The sequence below is a fragment of the Mus caroli genome, chromosome 11 (assembly GCF_900094665.2).
Source record: "Mus caroli chromosome 11, CAROLI_EIJ_v1.1, whole genome shotgun sequence".
Classification (NCBI taxonomy): domain Eukaryota; kingdom Metazoa; phylum Chordata; class Mammalia; order Rodentia; family Muridae; genus Mus; species Mus caroli.
Genome location: NC_034580.1, coordinates 96,921,737 through 96,939,356, shown reverse-complemented (window position 1 = coordinate 96,939,356; position 17,620 = coordinate 96,921,737). Strand labels below are relative to the sequence as shown.

Here is a 17,620-nt window from a genome sequence, read left to right as displayed (position 1 = left end):
AGCAAGAGGATCAGGGTTTTCTTTGGGGCTTTCATTTAAAGATGGAGTCGGGGAGCACTGCTCCAGGGGAGGTGACCTGTTGGTTGGGAGAGAGGGGTATAGGCTAGGGTGGACTAAGAAGATGGAATGAACAGGATGTCCCAGCTCTTCTCCCTGTTCTCATGAGAAGCAGGTGTTACATTCCTGTGCCATAAACCAACCCTGTGTGTGTGTGTGTGTGTGTGTGTGTGTGTGTGTGTGTGTGTAGGGGGCAGGGCAGAGAAAGAATGTGTACGTCTCAGAGACGGGAAGTGGCCTCCCCACCCAGCCTTCTCCCCGCATAGTCTACTGGTTCTCTGGCCCTTAGCTTGCCTACTTCAGCACATCACATTCTCCAGCTGCCCTGAGGAGCCTGCCAAGCCTCCACTTATACCGAGGCCAAAGGCTTTAGGGCTCAAAATAGCCAGGCCATGGAGGGCTGGAGAATGCACTTGGAGAGAAGTCGGGGCAGACACCCAGGCCCCCTTCTCTGCTTGGGATACACAGGGAAGGGAAGGGAGATAGAGACTGCCCAAGCGATGCAAACTTGGCTCAGGGCAGTGGGAAGGCGCCTGGGCAACTTGAGATAAGGTGCTAATTTCACAGACTCACGGCCCAGCCAGGGCTAGGGCGACTGTGGCCTCAGATCAGGAAGAAAAGCAGAAAGGCTGGCAGGCAGGAGGAAGTGGGTGTGAGCACCAGATGGACTCGGGAGGGCAGAGCTAGAGTGACAGCCTCCCCGCACCCCCATACACACACACTCAGACAGGCAGCTTTTCTGAGAGTCAAACACACTTTATTCTGGATAAGATGTCTGGACAGAAGGCCTTGGGCAGGGTCCCCACAAAGAGCTCTGCTGCAGGCCTCTCTGCAAACAGAGCAAAGATCACGTAACCGGGCACAAAAGGACAGAGGGGTTCAGAACAAGGTCACCATGGGTCGGTCCTGCCTGGGCGAGTGTGGGGGTAGTTCTCATGAGCACCTGGGTTGGGGGTGGGGAGGGGCCTTGCTGATTTAGTGTCACCTTCAAAGGGAAGGCAGTGAGTGAATTGCAGGAGTCAGCACATGATTAGAAGGGTCTGAGATCCACAGTACATGAGGTAGACGGCGAGGGCTTGGCAGGCCTGGGCAAGCGCTCCCATACCTGCGCTGGCAGCCCAACAGTCACCTCCGCTTAGCAAATTGTAAATGACCTTCCCTGCCCAGGACACCACTCCTGAAACCTGGGGTCAGTGCGGGGCTTGGGGAGGGAGTCTCAGTGGGCAGATCGAGGCAGGCCTGCCAGCAGAACCAACCTTACTGACCACAGCCTCAGGATATCATGATCAGGGTGCAGAAGGGCTCAGGGATATGCCAATTCTAACTTCTGCCTTGGGGTGTAGTGTTGGGCAAGGCCCATTCACCTACAGACTGGGTGGAGGGACTCTAAGATCCAGAAGCCCAGTGCTGCAAGTCGGTGAGACCCTCCCAGTCCCAGGGATACTATGCTTCCCAAGAGGGCTTGGGGAGGGGAGCTTAGGAGGGTGGTGTTTATCCTGGGACCTTTGGGATGGCCCGGGTGGGGCCAGCCGAATTTCCTGGATACTAACTGGAGAGGGCTGGGCAGGGGATGACAGCAGCATCTTCCTGACTGTCCCTGCTAATGGAGTGGGATATGTTTCATAAACAGTGTCCCCCTGTAGGAGAGAACCAATTACCACCCTCCTCCAAGGTGTGACCAAGAACTCCCGGACTGAAGAGGGATCCCTTGCATCCTGAGGGCTCTGTGCCCCGATGTGGCTGTGCAGGTTGGCTCACCAGCAGGGCTGTCTGTCTGGGGGGGCCAAGGGGCCAAGCCGGTGCCATGGGAATGGGTGAGTTTCAGGCACAGTCATTCAGCTCTCAATCCAAAGTCTTGAGAGACTGAGGCAAGGCCAGCACTACCTAAGTGAGTCACAGCGGGGACAAGGGGTTGCAGGGCAACACAAAGGTCCAGGCATCCAGGGATCACAACCAGCAGGCAAGAGAGACACAGCCGATCACGGTGGAGGCGGGCAGGGGAGCTGCTCTGGGAATGTGCCCTGCCTCGGACTCACTCATCAAACTTCCCTTCCCGAATGTGCTCAAAGGAGAAGGGGAGGAACTTGAAGCCAGTCCCAGTGTAGAATTTGTTCTGGAACTCCACCCTGCAATGCAGAAGAGCACAGAAGAGCACAGCTGTCATTTCACAGGGAAAATGAAACAGGGCTGAGTGTGGTGGCCCACAGTTCAACCCTGGGGGACAGAGGCAGGTGGATCGGTGGCCAGCCAGGGTGACATTGTGAGACCCCATCAAAAATAAAAATAAAATAAAATAAGGAGGATAAATGGCTCCGTGGTTAGAGTACAGGCTGCTCTTGCAGAGGACCTGAGTTTCCAGCAGCCACGTGACTGCTCACAACTGCCTGTAACTCCAGCTCCTAGAGACCTGACACCCTCATCTAGTCTCCACGCCCCCACTCAGACACATAAATAAAACAATGAGATGGCTCAGTGGTTAAGAGCGCTGACTGCTTTCTTCCAGGGGACCCAGGTTCAAATCCCAGCACCCACAAAGCAGCCCTGAACCGCTGGCTCAAACCACCCACTTGCTCCAGCTTCCAGAATAGCTGTCACTAGAGGGGATGCCACCATGCCCGACGCAGCAACCTTCCTCAGACTTCCTCCATTCCCTCCAACTCTGCCGTCCTGGGTGAACTTGGCTTGCAACTCATTGCCCAGGAGCTACTTTAACGAACTCATTTTAGCTTATGCTGTATGTATATGGGATTTGTCTGTGGGCACATGTGTGCCGCAGCATGTGTGTGGGTCAGAGGACAGCTCTGTGGAGTTGCTTCTCTCTCTCTGCCTCTCCCACCTTGTGCAGGATGGTTTATGTCAACTTGACACACACTAGACTCGGCTGAGAGATGAAAATCTCAACTGAGAAAATGCCTGCATAACACTGGGCTGTGGCCAAATCTGTAGGGCATTATCTTAATTAGTGATTGATGGGGGAGGGTCCAGCCTACTGCGGGCTGGTGGTCCTGGGTTCTATAAGAGAGCAGGCTGAGCAAGCCATGAGGAGCAAGCCAGTAAGCTGCACCCAGTCATGGCCTCTGCATCAGCTCCTGCCTCCAGGTTCCTGCCCTGCTTGAGTTCCTGTCCTGACTTCCTCCAATGATGAACAGTGCTGTGGAGGTGTGAGCTGAATCAGCCCTCTCCTCCCCATAGAGCTGAGGTCAGGCTGTTTCAGCACAGCAGAAGCAATACTAATCCCGAGACGCTGCACCTTTGCGAGGCCTCAGGAAACTAAACTCAGGTCACTGGACTTTCGAGGTAAGCACTTACTCACTGGGCTAGCTCCCTGACCTCTGTTTTTATTTATCTTTTAAATTAAAAATAATATTTTGGGGGCTGAGGGGATGACTCAATGGTTAAGAGCACTGACTGCTCTTCCAGAGGTCCTGAGTTCAATGCCCAGCAACCACATGGTGGCTCAGAACCATCCGTAATGGGATCTGGTGTGTCTGAAGACAGCAACAGTGTGCTCACAAATATAAAATAAATAAATCTTAAAAAGAAATAACATTTCAAATTTATTACGAGGGGAGGTCAGAGGTCAAGCTGTGTGGCACTGGTCCCCTTTTCTCCCTTTCTGTGGCTGCACCTTTCCCACAGGCCCACCATGCCACCTCCTCAGAGTCCAGGCCCACCCTCAGCAAGTCGGCAGGAGGGGATACCTGGATAAGTCTGTCTGTCCTAACATCTCATTTTCTCTGTCCTCTTGTGTTTGTGCTAAAGGCTGCAGCAGCCCAGAAAGCACAGTGGAAAGCCGGGGGGTGGGGGTGGGGGTGGGGGTGGGGGTGGGGAGAACAGGGATTCTTCTCAAAGCAAAATTTTCTCCAACCACAAAAACATCTGAGAAAGAATTCTTCTCTAGAGACTAAAAGGGAAAACAGGGCCTTAACTGTCTTCTCAAACAGATCGGCAGCCATCCCTGCTGGGCTTTGGGACCTTTTCCTACTCAGAGGGGCAGGAAAACATCAGGGCTGCCTGCCTGCTTCCTCCCGCACACTCCCCTGGATGGTAGCCCAGCAGCCAAATCACCACCAAATATGGGCAGAAACATGCACACATGATTCAGAGCAAAAGGCCGAGCAGTGATGGAGCATAGTTTCCACTCGGGACCGTGTGACTCTTGCAAGAACATACGGGGATGGGACTGTGGTGGGCTCCAGGGGACAGGTGACAGACACTTCAAGGCCTCGAGACTAACCCAGTTCAACTTTAGTTATCAACTAGACAATGGTGGGCAAGAGGTGGCCAGACACCCCTTCAGTTCCAGGGTGCCTGCCTGAGGACTGAGTGTCAGAGCTACGGGCTGTGCCTGTTGGGAGAAGTGGGGGGAAGCGCAGAACTGATCGTAGGGTGCCCACTCCCACATTCTACATGGGCAGGGCCCAGGCCCCAGGGAAAATGGAAGCCAGCAATGGAGCTCTGAGCTAACAGGAGCTGCAAGATTCCAGGGTCAGGGCCCAGAGTTGCATTGCAGTGCTGGCTTCTAAGCCCTTTTTTTTTTTTTTAAAGATTTATTTATTTATTATATGTAAGTACACTGTAGCTGTCTTCAGACACTCCAGAAGAGGGTGCCAGATCTCGTTATGGATGGTTGTGAGTCACCGTGTGGTTGCTGGGATTTGAACTCTGGACCTTCAGAAGAGCAGTCGGGTGCTCTTACTCACCGGCCCCCCCCTTTTTTTTTTTTTATGACAGGGTTTCTCTGTGTAGCCCTGGCTGTCCTGGAACTCACTCTGTAGACCAGGCTGGCCTCGAACACTGAAATCCACCTGCCTCTGCCTCCCGAGTGCTGGGATTAAAGGGGTGTGCCATCACTGCCCAGCTTCTAAGCCCTTCTTAAGTCCTAGCACAGAGCTGGCTCTGGAGGAGAGTGGCTAGCCTCCTGATCTCTCGCTCCCACGGGGTTTGAGTAGGCCTCATTCACGTGTAGCATGGGTATTTCCGAACAACGGAACAAAAGATGTGCTTCTCTCTTTATTCTATCCTCTTTAGCCCAAGCGTGCCATCACGGGTCCCCTCTCCTGCCTCCAGGTCTAAGGACACATTCGGAACTCGGACTCCCTGGCTGGCCGATGGCAAAGTCAGACAATTCTCATTTCCAAACAGGGCAAATGGAGCCTGAATTTTCCTTGGAGGATTAAGGGGTCCTAGCCTGGTCAGCAAAAGCCCTGCTTGCCTATGTTTGGCTTGAGCCATAAAAGCTCTGCTGTGTGGGCTCACAGACAAGGTCCCTCTGGTGCAAGGCTTCCCACGAGCAGGAGCTCAGGGCAGTCCTAACCAGGAACATCTTGGATATTTTACATTTTCTGTTTTTTCCACAGTGTTTATGATGTGCGCGCGCGCGCGCGCGCACACACACACACACACACACACACACACACACACACACACACGAGGCCAGCCAGCATCTTGGGGTTATGTAGAGGTCAAATCTGACTTTACCTCCCACCCAGAGAGTCCACACCTCAAGCTCCAAGTACAGAGATGGAAAACAATTTGCCTCTGGTCACCCCACCCTCTTCCCCCAGCCAGGGAAATGTGTGCTTCCTGAGAAAGTACAGATCTGAGGCTGCTTTGTGGGGTGAGAGGTGCTGACCCCTGCAAGCTCTTCTGTTGTTCAGCTCTAGTGAAATGAACCTCCCACTCAAGGGTATCAGGAGGGCAAACAGACTTCTCTGACACCTCTGCCAGCTTCAACTCCTGCAAAGGCTCTCCAGTCAGCCATGGGGGTCGGGGTGGGGCTGAGGATATTGCCTGCTCCTGCCATGGTCCCAGGGACCTCTTTTCAGGGATGGATGAAGGAGGAAGGGATTGTGGGGCCTCTTCCCTTGCTGGTGGGGTGCGGTGGAGGGAGCAGCTTTGGAAGAGGCCTAGAGCGGCTGCTTCTCGGGCTCTGCCTCCAGGGTTTACATTGTCTGATGGCTTGGACCCCTGGCAGTGCTGTCAGCCTGCGACTATCTTCCCAGGATCACCGCCCCGCCCCACACCGTTTCTCAGGCCTACTCCCAGTTCTGTTTCATTAACCAGCATGGACACATATGGACTTCTGTCTCATGACAGCAGTCTTATGTTTCATCCTGATGGCTGGTTACAGCCAGATTCCTGCTTCCTGTCTAGTTATGGTGAGCATGAATACCAAGTGCATTCTACGTGGTAGGTGGGAAGAGGCACAACCCAAAAGGAAACTATATCTTCAAATGTCACTGACTTTATGACTTTCACAAATCTCAGACTAGTGGCTTGTGCTATCAAATCAAATCAAATCAAACTTAATTTAAGTGTTTTTCTTCTCAATCCCACCACAGAAACTCAGAACTTGTGTATCAGGGAAATGCCAAGAGACTGTGTGAGGCATGAAGGTGCTTGTGTCTGGTGCCAGGAATCAGAAGCACTATCCCTGGACCATTTTGGCAAGCACCAGCTAGCTGTTCCATCTCACCAAAGGGCTAGCACCTGCTCAGCTCCTTCTAGGTCTTGATATACTTCTGAATTTGGCCAGTAGAGGGCGCCCAAGCACCAATTAAACTTGGTGGTGCCCGTCTCAGCAGCCACCCATCCCTCCAAAGCCAGGGTTTTGAAAGGTGCAGGAGGCTTCCTACGATTCTCCTCTTCTACTCAATACTTACACTGCCATACAGACAAACAACATGAGACGCATACTACAAGCCTGTGCTCGCAGACTATGCATTAGGGCATTCAGATGCCAGCAAGCGCCTCCCATCCTCTAACCAGCCTAAGAAGTTTGTTTATGGGGCACACGCAGCCAGGTCTCTCTGTAGGGCAGTGTACTTTCAGCCATGGTCTATTATGGTGTGTCAGGCCATGTAGCGGACACTTAGCGTGTATATTATTTTCTGTTTCTCACAGTAACTTTGCCACATGGCTATCGTCGTCTCTCTCCACACGAGACCAAGTCATGTTCAGAGAGCTCAGGATCAGCTGACAGTGAGGTCAGTTTGTCTCAGAAGCCTACTTCACCACTACGCCTCCATGTTCCTTTAGGAGAGTGGAGGAAGGCACACGGTCACTTAAAGGCCAAAGGTAAGCCTGCAATCATGGACGTTCTGGCAATAAAACATAGCACCCCAAACTGCCTCAGCTCCTGATAAACGTGAGACCCAGGGCCAGGCAACCTCCTCAGAACAGGGCGCCCCTGCCTTGTTGGTCTGCCTGATGGTTCTGATCCAAGCTTCATGGCTCCTCACCGTGCCCAGCATAGGAGGCAACCAGGCTTTCACACAGGCAGGAACTAATGAGAGGTAGGCGCTCTCTCCTCAGATCAGCTCTGGAGACACAGATGGGAACACGAAAGCAAAGGGGGTCAAGAGGACAAGAAAAAGTGAGTCACAGGGCGGGGGGCTGGTTACACAGACACTCCCTACTGGAGTGGCTGGGGTGGTATGCTTGCAGAGTGGAGCGTGCTGGCTGAAGAGAGGGTGCCAAGCCAGCAGCTGAAAGCACGCAGCACTCCCAGCCTCCCAGGCTTACAGTAAACAAACCACTGGGTGCAGAGGAGCCAGGAGGAGAGGGCCGGCTCAGAGAGGGCCAGATTGAGACAGCAGCTTTTGCTGACATAGCAGCACAGGCCTTCTAAAGCAGCTACGGAGGGAGGACTACAGCCCGCCCCTAACGTGCAGCAAGTCTCCCCATAGCCTGGTACAGCCAGGCGCAGGATCTTAAACTTGCAATGCAAGCCAGGAGAGGAAGATGAGGGTCACAGAGGCGAGGCTTCTAGGGTCAGGGCTGTGCAAAGCCCTCCTGGAACCAGAGATCACCCACACCACCTCAGCCAGGGCTTTCTGAGTTTGTGACCCCTTCACAGTGTGGGGTCAACTAGAGCTTTCCAGGAAGCTGGGATTAACCCTTTCCTGAAATGGGGAACACAGCACAAAGGGGTAAATGTAGCCCCAAAGAGGCAGAGTCTGAGGCAGGGCTGCTAGCAAAACAGGCTTCCTGGCCTTTAGGAGAACTACGGTTCAGGCACATTTAAGAAATATTCATACAAAAATTATATTCACTATTTATCTGAAACTCAATCTAACTGAACATCCTGTATTACTAAAGAATTCTTAAATTACAGTTGCGTGTGTGTGTGTGTGTATGTGTGTGTGTGTGTGTGTGTCTGGGGTATAAGTTACACATCTGAAGGCCAGTGGACAACTTGCAAAGGTTGGCTCTCTCCTTCCATCATGTGGTTCCAAGGGATCAAACTCGGGTTGTCAGACTTGATGGCAAATGCTTTAACTGGGCCACATCACTAGACTTCTCTTGTATTGGTATTTGCTAGGCCTAGCAACCCTCTTTTGAACTCACAGTCACAGCCCAGCCTCTAGCTCCTCTGTTCCTGAGCCATTTCTCCATATAGAGTCCCTAAGGGTCACATGGTACATTAGCGAACACACACCACGGCCCTACACACACACACACACACACACACACACACACACACACACACACCATCTTTGGAAAAGTTGCTTTAGTATAGCTAGCATCCCACCAAGGCAGCAAGGGGTCCAGTCTAGTGCTCTAAAGACAGGAGTCACAGGCCAGAACAAAACAGAAACACCCCCACACAAAATGAACTCCTAGCGGTGCAGGGTAGTTTTTGCCTATAATCCTAACACTTGAAAAGTTGAAGCAAGAGAATTGTGAGTTCAAGGCCAGCCTAGCTATACAGTGAGACCCTGTTTAAACATCAAACAAACAAACAAACAAACAATAATAAAACAAGACCCATTACCACAACTCCCTCTCCACTCTATAAGCACAATTGGAAGCACTGAGGAATACTGAAGCAAGGAGCAGGCCCTTTCCCGGAAGCCATGAAAAGATGAGCTGGGCTTTCCTGTGGCCCTTTCCTGTGCCAGGAAAGTGGGGGAGGGATGTGCGATGAGAACTGGAGGAGGGACAGATTTCTGGTGCCAAGCAAGAGGACTGTCTACTCTTTGTGAGCAAAGGCGTGGCCTGCCCCACCCCTGGTCCCCTGCCACTCACCAGTGTAACCGCAGCGCGTGGAGGAAGGCCGAGAGGCCCTCCATGATCAGCAGGATAGCCACAGTCAGCGTGGCAAAGGCGGCAAAGATGAAAAACAGCCCTAGCCCCCCGGCCAAACTCCGGACGTGCAGGCCAATGTGGATCACCATGGTCCAAAGTACTTCAGAGAGCTCTGGGGGTGGGGAGACACAAGGTGCAACTGAGTTTAGCAAAAGGGAGCCTGGCGGTTTGCTCTTCCCCCATTTCTGTGCTGAGTTCCTTGAGCCCTGTGTTCCTGACCGCTTTGGGCAAGATCACTATAAACAGCTAACTTGAGAAAGAGCTGATGACATGATCGATTTGCTCATTCTTGGAGACAGGAGCTGGATGGATTCGAGAACCATCATGTGTTTCTGTGCTGAAGAAGGCCCCACCACTCTAAGGGCGTTCCCAGAGGAGGGGACTGGAGAGAGCACACTCACGTGCGTGGGCCAGGCTGAGGGCCCAGAGCCGCAGGTACGACGCGGTGTTGGAGATACAACCCAAGCAGTACTCAATGGTGTGGATGGCCTGGTGGACCATGGTGTCACCAAAGTCAAACTGGCATGGGAAGAAAACCACAGAGGAGATGATCAGGCGAGAAGGGGAGTGCGCAGGAGTTGAGTGGTCCCCGGAGCCCATGCCAGGGCAGAGATTACACTTCTCATAGCTGACCTCTCACCTGTAGAGAGGGCTGAGTACTGGCGTTGACTATGAGTGGTGATCTCAGCAATGACTTCCCCAGAAATCCTTCCTGGCCTGGCTTCCAACTGGGGCACCCTAATTCCTATCAATACGCTATACTGTATCCTTTTTTTTTTTAAAGACAGAATTTCACTATGTAGTTTCAGGTTGATCTTGAACTTGGAACCTTAACTCCTTGGCCTCTCTTGTGCTGGCTTCACAGTGTGGACCATTGCATCAGGAAATGTCTAGCTTTTGGTTTTGTTTTAGAGACAGGGTTTCTCTGTGTGGCCCTGGCTATCCTGAAACTCACTCTGTAGACCAGGCTGGCCACGAACTGGGATTAAAGGTGTGCACCACCACCACCCAGCTGCCTATCTGTGTGTGTGTATAAGAAGTTACAGGTAGTTGTGACCACCATGTTGGTGCTGGGAACGCACCTAGGTCCTCTGGCAGAGCAGCAATCTATTCAGCTGCAATGTGTATCTTTTTTTTTTTTTTTTTTCATACAGGGTCTCACTATATAGTCCCGGCTACCCTGGAACTCACCTTGTGGATCAGGCTGGCCTTGAACTCAGAGATCTGCCTGCCTCTGACTCCCGATTGCTGGCGTTAGTGGTGTGTACTACCATGCTCATCACACTGTCTCTGTCTCTGTCTCTCTCTTTTTTCAAAGACTTATTGCCCCTGCATGTATGTCTGGGCACCATGTGCATGCAGTACCTGCAGAGGCCAGTAGAAGGCACCAGAGCCTCTGGAATAGGCATTAAAAGACTGTGAACATTCATGTGGGTGCTGGGAATTGAACCAAGGTTCTTTGGAATAGCAGCCAGTGCTCTTGACCACTGAACTATCTCTCCAGGTCCACATTGTATATACTTTTGGGAGAGGGGGTTTGTTTGTTTGTTTCAAGTCCTGGTTTGTGTAGCTCCAACTGTCCTGTAGACCAGGCTGGCTTTGCACTCAGGAGCTCCATTTGCCTCTAAAGGTGTGAGCCACCACCTCTGCCATACTGTGTATCTTTTTTAATTTTTTAAATTTTTTTGCTTTTTTTCCAGACAGGGTTTCTCTGTGTATTCCTGGCTCTGTTGGAGTTTACTATGCAGACCAGGCTGGCCTTGATCTCACAGAGATCTAGATCTGTTTGTCTCTGCTTCCCGAGTGCTGGAATTAAAGAGCTGCACCACCACCTCCCAGCCACATTGTTTTCAACAATTTTCTCTCTCTCTGGTGGGCTCTGATCACCACCGTGGGGCATACTGAGTCTGTAAACACTGTACTATTATTATTTTTCCCCTTGCTGGGATTAAATACCCTGTCAAAAGCGACTTAAGGGAGACAGGGCTATTTGGCTCACAGTACCCAGTGCAGTCATCATGCTGGGGACTAAAGGCAACAGGCGCTTACAGCAGCTGGTGACATCACATCCATAGCCAAGAAGCAGAGGACACTGAACGAACGCATGTCTGCCTGCTTTCCCCTCTCTTCAGTGCAAGGGCCACGCCCAGGAATGGTGCCACCTGTTTTTAAACTATCTCACCTCAGTTAACTGAACTGCACTAACCCTCTCAGAGTCCTGGCTGGAGACTTACAGGTGACTCCAGATGTTGTCAAGTTGACAATTAACATCAACTGAGAGATCGTGGGGCCCTGCCAGTGGCCTGAGCCCGCTGATCCCCAACCCTACAGCGCAGCTCTGTGTACATTCTGCTGGGAATGTGGCAAGGCCAGACAGGAGTGCCCAAGTAGGAAGCTACTTGCACACCCAGCTCTGCAAGCCTCCTTACTTCCTCCTCCCAGTCTTCTGCGAGCTAGACAACTTCCTTCTCTGACTTCTGAGAAGATCACCAGGAGAAATTTTTGTCAAAAGTCCACAGATTGCCCACATGAAGAGCTAGTTGGGAAACACTGTAGGTGTGGCTGGCTTGGTGGCTCGCGCTGTTAATCCCAGCACTGAGCAGGAGGCTGAGGTGGGAGGGCTGTGAGGCTGAGGAGAGCCTGGACAGCACAGTAAGACCATGTCCCTAAAAATCTGTAACAAAACAAGGGTGTGGGGAGCCAGGGTACAGCTCAGCCGGGACGCTTGCCCTGCCTGGCCTGGGAGCTCAGGGTGTGGAAGAAGCTCACATTTAGGAGCAGTTTCTGAACTCACTATGTTCTAGGAAGGCTCCGGTGGAGAAACCAAAAAGTCCACCACGGATCAAGTCATACTTTTCTTCCTGGCATTGTCTCTCGGAGAGCAGCACAGCACCGCTGTCAGTCTTCGGGCTCCTGGGACTCCATCGGCTTCCCCTGGCCTCATGTCAGCGCCTGGTGTGTGCTATAATCTCTGTCCTGTATTAAGGGGCTGTGCTGGCAAGCCGTAAGGGTAGGGCCAGTAGGAAGAGGCGACATTTCCAGCAAGCTACCTTGGGAAATGCCTCATGTCCAGTCATCTCTGTCAAACCCTGTGAATTTTGGGACTTTTCTATTTTCAGGCCTCTTACTCTGAAAATGAGTGGCCCTTGTTGCCCCAAGCTACCTCAGTCCAGCAATGGGAACTGAGCCCTTTCCTATATCGGCTGCATGAACTAATGCAGAAGCAAGCCTGGAGCTCCAAGGCCTTTATTCCTGGGCGCAATGAAAGGATGGTGGTTTCAGTGTTTTCATCTCACTCAGCCCAAGTTTCTCTCATGTAAAAAGGAGAACCACAGTCAGGGTAGACTGTGTGGGGGAAAAGGTATTTCAATAAAAGGAACCAAGTGAAATGAGGGAGACCCAGATATGGCTGTGGCACCTGTGATTCCAGCACTTGAAAGGTAGATGCAGGAAGGTGAAGGGCTCAAGATCAGCCTTGGCTACATAGTGAGTTCTAGGCTAGCCTGGGCTACAGGAGACACTGTCTCCATGCCCTTCCTGGAGGAAAGGAAAGAAGGGGAAAACCTTCACTTCCACACAATACCCTTGCTTTTCCTTTTCCTTCCTCTCAGCTTCTTGGGAATGTTCTTTCTCAGGAGGGATGAGAATCCAGGGAGAAATACATCCCGCATTTGGAAGGAGTCGTCACTCGCCCAACACAAGCATGTCTGCTGTGACAGCCAGCCCCTCCCCGCCCTCCATCTGTGCTCTCCCTGGCCTGCTTGTTCTACGCCCTGGCTCTCACCTGTCATTCTCCAGAATGGCGGTGCCACAAGCTTCCAGACTCAATATCACTGATTGAAACACAGCGGTCTGTCCTCAGGTCCCGACAAGATTATGCCTGCTGTCCCATAGCCAAGCCAGGGCCTTCCCTTCCACCCCTCTTCCTCCACGTGAGTGACTTAATTCACTTTAAGCTATCCAGTCCTTCACTAAATCACATCACGCCGTAGGATGTCCTTGCCTCCGGTTGTGCCCCACCCCCACCCCCTGTACTCCATAGCGCTACCCACGGGACTTCAGCAGCAGGGCCCACACACCTCAGCTTCACTACTCTGAGATCCTTGTTGCCAAAATGAGGCTACAACTTCTGTCACTCTCTGCCGACCCTCCTCTCACGAGTCCCCAGCTCCCACATCAGCTCCAGCAAAGCTGGACCACTCCTGAGCATGGGCTGAGCTTGTGGGTCTGCCCTCTTCCTCTCTCCCTGCCTCTGCACACTCCTGCTCAGCCAGCCTCAGTCCAGGAGGAACCTAAGGGAATATGTTCCTGCTCTCTTTCCAATCCCCCCCAGTGCCTGTCAGGCGCCCTTCTGTACTCCCAAAGCATCCCGGGCACATAGCCACCATGGAGTCTGTCAGCAGACCAGCTCCCTACCTTGTCTGGACGATCTCTCCATTTCTATAGCATTACACAGTGCTTGACACACTGAGGGTGCGTGACGTGACTGGCAGATGGTGGGTGAGCGTGGATGAGTTGGTGGACACAGTGGGTGAGAAGACACAGTGGGGGAGGGGTCATTGACCCTTGTTGAATGGTTACAGCCTTCAAAGATTTCCCAGATATCAACGAGTCTGGGTCTAGTTTAGACCTGTGCTTCCTAAGGTGAGGACACAGTTGCCCTGCCTGGAATAAACATGTGTTTACATCGTGGGGAATTATAGAGGTTCACTGCACTGCTTTGCAAGACTCCTTTGTTTGAAATCATTACAAAAAATATCAGTTTTCTAAATTTGGCTGTGGGGAATCAATGCCGGAAAAAGACAAAATTATAACCCTGGCAGAAGCCAGGCAGAACTAACTTCCTTTGTGTGTTCGGTAACCGGAGAATGGGAAGACTCCACCGGGGTCCATCCTTTTAACTGTCCAACTCCCAGGGACATGGCTATCTGAGGGTACTGGCACTAGATAGCTGACTAGAACATTCTGCCAATGGGGAAGGCACTGGCACATGAGGTAGCCATTTGGAAAGCAGTATCGTAGGAGGTGGTGATACAGGCAGAGGGCCAGGCTCCTCAGCAACACGGGGTCCCATTCATTCCCTCCCCTCCCTCAGCCATGCCAGGCAGCTTAGCCAGCAACTCTGCACAGACACCTGGTCCGGGAGCAAAGGTGGTTGATGCAGGCAAGGAGGCCTCTCCAGCCATCAGGGAGACCAAGAGCTGCCTGTTTTGACACAGCACAACAAAGGTTTTCCCATGGTCATGCACTGCCCCGTGGAGAGACCGGGAGAGGGAAGGGAACGGTTCATAGGTACAGGGATGTTAGAGAGAAGTTTAGGGGAAAGACAAACAGTGCAGAAAGGTCATTTCAAACCTATCTCAAAACGTGAGTGCTGGCAAATGGATTGCTGCTGAGCTACGAGGCCTGGTACTCTAGACGTGGCCTGAGCATTTAGCATCCTTCCCGTTCTATTATTCTTCATGTACTTAACATAGAAGTCCTTTCCTGCAGGTGGATTTCTTTTCCCTGCATGTACCTGAGAGGCAAAGCTCATTTGGAAAGCTGTTCACTTCTTAACCAGGTCATGTGGAGCTAAGACTGACTCCAAGCAAGGGTCCTGTGGCCCTAAGTTGAAGTACCACCAAGCTGATGGGGGCAGCGGGAGAGGCTGCATCTCAGACAGGAGGAAGGGTAAGCTTTGCTGGCAAGCACTCAGAGGAGCAGGGTGGGAACCACTACACCCCCTCCCCCGGGGGCAGAGCAACCAACACATCACAGGAGAGGAAGGTGGAGACCCCTGGAACCTTAACCCTGGGGGGTAATGATTTCAAGAATGCCAGTGTAGACATTCCCTGCAGCTCCTTCCAAGCCAGTCTCAGAGGTATTAGATCAGCAGTCAACAGCACAAGGACAGAGGTGACCGACACGAGATGCAGTTAATGGAGATGAACTGTTTCGGATGCAGGCTCACAGACTGGTTAGACATGGCCAGTGAGATGCAGGATGCACAGTGTCATGTGTGTGGCCCCAGGGTGCGGTAGGGTGGACAGAGTGAGCACAGGATGGGAAGAGAGAAGCCCCGGATAGACATGAAGGCTCGGGTCTTACCACTTCGTCCTCGGTAGGCTTGAAAACACAAATTCACACTTAGTGGGAAGCCGTGCCACACACACGGTCACAAGCTATGAACATGCATTTCTGACTATTTGGGGTGAGAGTGGTTAATGGGGACACTGTGTTGGAGGCACTTGTCCTTAGCACACACAAAAAGGGAAATCACAGAATTAAGAGACGTAATTTTAAAGGCACCCCAACTCTTACAATAAAAAACCCCCACACATATTAAAAAAAAACCAAACTATAGTCAAAGTAGCTAGACCAAAAAACTTAGCCTAGGTCCCTTGCTGCTATTTTACTTGCTAAAAAAAATAAGAATAAAAATAAAATTCAATGAAAAAGTGAGAACTACTAGTTCAGTTTGCAGGCATTATGCCACGAAAGCTCGGGCAAGGAGAGTGAATTTTAAATAGCTGGAACTGGAAGTAGTGTCAAAAGGAAAGGCTGGCCTGGCCTGATTCCTCTCAGTCTAAAAAGAAGACAGATAGCAAAATTTAAAAGCTCTTGAAAAACAAACAAAAACCCCTGGCTCAAGAACACATAGATGGGGCAGGCCTCAAAAAGAAGCCCTGAATACAGCTGCTAGGCAGTGTGTGTGAGGCCCTTGGGACCGGAGGATGAAGACGCTATCCCGAAGGCTCCCATGCTGCTAGTTAACAAGAGGTGAGATGCTAGGCGCTGCCTGGGGGGAGAGCAGTTAGCCACTGAGGTCGCATGCAGTGCACCACAGACCCGAGGAATTCAAGAAGAGCAGAGCAAAGCTGGGTGGGCTCTGTAGCCACAGATTAGAGCAGGCCCCACAGGGCAAGCTGCGGCGTCCTGAGCGGGCCTGACAGTGGCCAATCATTAGTAGTTTTATTTTTCAAGGAGACGATTGAATAAGCCTTTTAGGAAACAAGACCTAGAGCTGCCCAAGGTAAGGAGAGGAAGCCCGTGCCCCCGGCTCTTACCTCTTCTGCGTCCTCTGAATGGGTGGAAAGCTGGTCATGCTGAATAATTTCAGCATCCTCCTCTGTCGGTCCGTTGCCCACCCTGATCCCACCAAAGTTGAGAGTTCCCTACACAGACGAACAGAAAGAGCAGTATTTGCCTGGGCTTTAATGCGGCACTCTGTGAGGTGGGGAAGGGCGATGGTTAGTTCATACGATCCTCAGAAAGGCATACATCCTATCAACAGAAGCAGTGGCCACCAAAGGGACAAGCTACATAAAAACAAGTAACTGTCCCACCCCAGCCACCACCACCACTCTGGACCCCACGAGTGGCAGCCCTGTCTTTTACCACCTCCTTCGGTCACACCAAGATAAATCAACCTTGCCTTGGTCAATGCTCACAGAGTTCTGCATGGGTGAGAAGCTGAGCATGAACACTCTCACAATGAACACAGCTAAGCTGTAAAGTCTAAGAGGGTCTGAGTGTTGCTGGAACTGAAGATGAGACTTTCCAAGTGCAGTGTGGGGGTAGGGATGGCAGTGGGTGACATGATAAGTATACCCTGCTCTGACAGGCTTTCAACAGGAGCCCAAGGGTTCCAGCAACATCTACCAGAAATATACCAGGCCTGTGTAGGAACAAAGAACTACCCAAGGTATTGGAAGAACACAAAACAAAACATCACAACATCCTAACAGTCACTCATTTGTGGCTAAAGAATTCTGAGTTTTAAAAACGTAAAGTAAGGCAGATCCCTTTCCATCAGAGGGTTCTGGTACAGTGAAAGGGACTGAGGAAGCAGCCCCTGGACCACTTCCTATGAGTTCTATCAACCCAAAGCGGGAGGACTGCCTGCCTGCAGCGTGACTGCTCCAGTAAGCTTGAACAATGTGGAGACAGGGCTGGGAACTTCCCTGTGGCTCCATTCCTTAGCTTTAGCTTTTGGGGTACCTCTTTTACTACAACTCGCTGGCCAGTTCAGACCCCAAGGTTTATTGGGGTAGACTCCCCTTGTAGCATCAATCAGTCTTACAAGGCTCACAGAAAAGGCCACGGGAGGAGCTCTACGGAAGCTACCTTGTTTGCGACAGGGTTTTTCTGAGTAGCCCTGGCTGTCCTGGGCTCATTTTATAGACCAGGCTGGCCTTGAACTCAGAGATCTGCCTGCCTCTGCCTGGGACTAAAGGCATGCACTACACCCAGCAATGTTAGGTACCATACAAAGATTGGCAGCCTCTAAGAAGACAACTCTATTAAGAAACACTGAGAGGCAGAAGATTGCTTCAGTTTAAAATAGGTCCTGAGACATCGCTCTCCTTCTAGGTATACATATTGTCTACTTGTGTCTCAGTAGGTGACAGATGTGTGCTGAAGGCAAAGACCCCACCTGATAACAATGTCCTGGAGGAGGAGGGCAGGCGGCAGGGCACTGAGACTT

At 51.7% G+C, this 17,620-nt stretch overlaps 1 protein-coding gene across 9 annotated transcripts in view; it reads right to left on the bottom strand.

The window, feature by feature from the left end:
* Positions 1-792: 792 nt before the first annotated feature.
* Positions 793-17,620, bottom strand: part of Atp6v0a1 (ATPase H+ transporting V0 subunit a1) — a 55,342-nt gene continuing 38,514 nt past the window's right edge. For 6 of the 9 annotated variants that reach the window (XM_029483302.1, XM_029483301.1, XM_029483304.1 and 3 more), the window contains 5 exons: positions 16,200-16,307; positions 15,241-15,258; positions 9,552-9,669; positions 9,091-9,262; positions 793-2,183 (listed from right to left, as the gene is read on the bottom strand). In XM_029483302.1, the coding sequence (XP_029339162.1) occupies positions 2,090-2,183; positions 9,091-9,262; positions 9,552-9,669; positions 15,241-15,258; positions 16,200-16,307 (510 nt within the window). In that variant the 3' untranslated portion in view covers positions 793-2,089. The remainder of the gene's footprint in view (positions 2,184-9,090; positions 9,263-9,551; positions 9,670-15,240; positions 15,259-16,199; positions 16,308-17,620) is intronic. The other 3 variants (XM_021177830.2, XM_021177832.2, XM_029483299.1) reach the window with 1 other exon arrangement.